This window comes from Pteropus vampyrus, unplaced genomic scaffold, assembly GCF_000151845.1.
Source record: "Pteropus vampyrus isolate Shadow unplaced genomic scaffold, Pvam_2.0 Scaffold56, whole genome shotgun sequence".
NCBI classification, from domain to species: Eukaryota; Metazoa; Chordata; class Mammalia; order Chiroptera; family Pteropodidae; genus Pteropus; species Pteropus vampyrus.
Window position 1 is genome coordinate 3,458,221 of NW_011888837.1, and position 3,186 is coordinate 3,461,406.

At 47.3% G+C, this 3,186-nt stretch overlaps 1 protein-coding gene across 1 annotated transcript in view; it reads left to right on the plus strand.

Annotated features, from left to right (window-relative positions):
- Positions 1-467: 467 nt before the first annotated feature.
- Positions 468-3,186, plus strand: part of PARM1 (prostate androgen-regulated mucin-like protein 1) — a gene marked incomplete at its 5' end in the record, with an annotated part of 36,759 nt that continues 34,040 nt past the window's right edge. Inside the window, one exon of the mRNA XM_023530853.1 lies at positions 468-1,188. Coding sequence (XP_023386621.1) covers positions 468-1,188 — 721 coding nt within the window. The remainder of the gene's footprint in view (positions 1,189-3,186) is intronic.

Sequence of the window (3,186 nt, forward strand, 5' to 3'; positions counted from 1 at the left end):
ACAGGGAACAGCCAATCACTGAGCTCCTCTGACAGAGAACAGCCAGCCAATCAGTAACCTCCTCTACCTTTCCACTCACTGACCATGCCTTCCCCACTCCCACCACAGGCCCTGGGCATCCCCCACAGGCATGTGGATCCCCACAGGCACAGGGCCCTTAGCAGCCTAAACAAATTCCCACAAAGCCAGAGAGTTTCACTTTTTAAGGGTATGGTTTTAAGCAAGCAGGAGACAAGATTAGTCAATTACATGGATTGGCTGGACTTACATTGAACCTCTAATGCTCTTATTGAGCCTTCAGCCTGGTTCCTACTGATAGCCGCAAAGGGAGGGGAGAGCAAGTAGTGGGAAGAAAATATTTAAAAGTCACCCTCACAACTGGGGAGGCACAATGCAAACCGAGAAAGACCTGTGAAAATGCTATAAGACAGCCTTGCCTCTCAGGCTACACACACTGACCAATTTATTCTGGTTCTTCCACAGGACTGAGGGTACAGGGCGTGCCTACAACAGCCCTCTTGCCTGTTTCTCTTCCGGCAAAGATTACCCCTACGACAGCCACCTGGACGAGCTCTTCACAAAGCCCTCCTGCCTTCCCCACCAGTGGCACGCGCAGCAACTCAGTGCTTCCAGTTACAGCGGCATCAGTGCAGACATCGCTACTCCCCAAGAATGTTTCCATAGAGCCCGGAGAACAGGAGACCACCAGCCCAACCTTGACTTGGGAGGGTACAAACACAGACCCTTTATCAACAAGTGGCGGGGTCCCCTTAACACCCACGCCCACGGAACACAGCTCAGGCACTCCCGAGGCAAGTGTGCCAGCTACAGGGTCGCAGCTCCCCACTGAGTCCCCTGCGCTCACTTCCCCTCAGGCTCCAGCCTCATCACCCTTACCTTTGTCAACCTCACCACCAGAGGTTTCTTCTGTCTCCGTCGGCACCAACCACAGCTCTGCTGAGACCAGCACCAAGCCCACAGGAACTCCAACCACACCAGAGTCCCCAGCAAAGGAGCACAGCTCTGGCTACACCCCCATTTCACATGCCACCTCAGAGCTGTTGCCCACGGAGACAATACCCCAAACAACTGTGCCAGCCAAAGTGACCTGTATTCTGGTAGACATGGAGACCACCACCGCCCCCAAAAGGGTCATCATGCGGGATGTGGAGCATGCACTAAGTTCAGGTGAGTCTCAGGCTGGAACACTACTAGCACCTTGACGACATTGACGTGTTAAGACTGCAGTTTGGCTAACCAAACACAACTGATTAAGTTTGAATTTTGGAGTGTTACACCTGAGCTGAAGAATAATTTATAAGAATTTCCATAAGAGTGCAAACTTTATTTTTAATCACTTAGTAATTTCCACATGATATCTCATTAATTGTGGCCAATTGCCAGTTTTATGATTTGTCTTTACATGTGTCACAGGGAATGTAAACAAATGAGACTACATAAGTAAAGGGATTAATAGCATGGCTTTTGGTCAAGCTTCCTAGATTTCAATTCTGGCTTCTGACCTTGGGCAGGTTACGTCATCTCTTTGTACCCTTATTCTTCTTCATCCATAAAATGGGAATAAAATAGATTCTATCGCATATGGTTCTTGTGGAGGTTAAATGAAATAATACATAAAGTGCCTTGGCAGGGAGTAAGTGCTCAGGAGATGTCAGTTGTTATTACAATTTTGCTCAGTGTGTTAATGAAGTGTTTATGGAAATCATGGAAACCAGTCCAAAAATGTAGGGTGGGGGTGGAGAGAACTTGCTTATTCTTTATAGTCACTGATATATTTCATGGAGAAGACAATAGATTTTACAGGACATCGCATTTGTTCTTATTCTCCCAGCAACTCTATGAAGTTAGAATTAGTTTTATCTTGATTTTGCAATCTTAGAAATAATGGTAGAGAGAGATTTAGGGTCTTTTCTGAGGTTACATGCATCTGACATTAACGTGGAGACTGTAAATTTTAGGTTATCGAGCAGGAAAAGACTCTAGGAAAAGGCATTTGGAATCTTGATTGCGCAACAATGAGGTGAGAACAGCCAGAAGATGAAAGGGGGAACATGGAGCTGGACCCCTTCCCTGGGTAGCCCTGCCTGGGGTGAGGACCGAGAGGAGAATATTGGGGACAGGGCCGCGCATGATCAGCTAGGGTCGAAGGAATGGCTGTGACTGTAGAGAAATCAATGTCTTTTAACAAACAATTAATAAACAAGCACTACGAATGGAAACTCTGTTAGACAGTGGAAGTGGAAGAGAGAGCTACGATTAACAAGACATGATCCTCATGGAGGAGCTCACGGTTTACTAGAGAATTAAGTCCCAAAGAATTGCAAATTCTTGTTTTAAAAGACCACTATATCAGTGAAGAGTCCCAACAATAAAGGGAGATACAGTCAAACTAGGATAAAAGTATTAACTACAAAGGTTTGGCTGGGGTCTAAGGGAACCACGGGAGAGTATAACAGCAGAAATGTTGCGAGTCAGGCCTAGGAGGAGAGAAAAGTAACCAGAACCCAGAAGGAGAGCGTCTTGTAGAATAGACCACTGAGAGGAGCAGTGACTCTTAGTTGAGAGACACAGCTAACTCAAGGTTAACCTCCTGAGGATGAAGGGAATCAGTTCTGTGCCCTCGCTCTCCCCTTTCCTCTTGGCAGCCAGAAGCCAAGGACAAGGAAATCTATTGATGTGATCCATGCAAGTCAGCCCCCCGGAGGCCTGTTCAGAGAACAAAGTGGAGAAGTAGATCTGGAGAGGCAAAGAGAAGAAATCTGGCGTACTCAGATTCCTCTGTTCAGCCTCCATCCCCATAAGCACCCTGTTTATACCTCCAGCCAACACATCACACTGCATTTAGGTGTGTATTTCTTGCCTCCATCGCTGCCACACCCTCATGCCTCCACCTTCTGCCTGATACTGTCCATATTCCCAACATGCAGGTTACGTCCCTAGCATAGACTAGGCACCTAGAGCAGAGTGGGTGTTGACTTGACTCAGTGTCTGAAGGACTGTCCCTAACAAAGGTGCCATTGAAGCACAGGCATGCAGGCCTCATTTCTTTTTTCCAGTTCAGACCCTCACCACCACCTGGCTGCACTTCCTTTTGCCACCCTCCAGCCCCTCCAAGATACTCCAGACACTGTGGATCCACACATTTTGAGCTTGGCATGCAAGAAT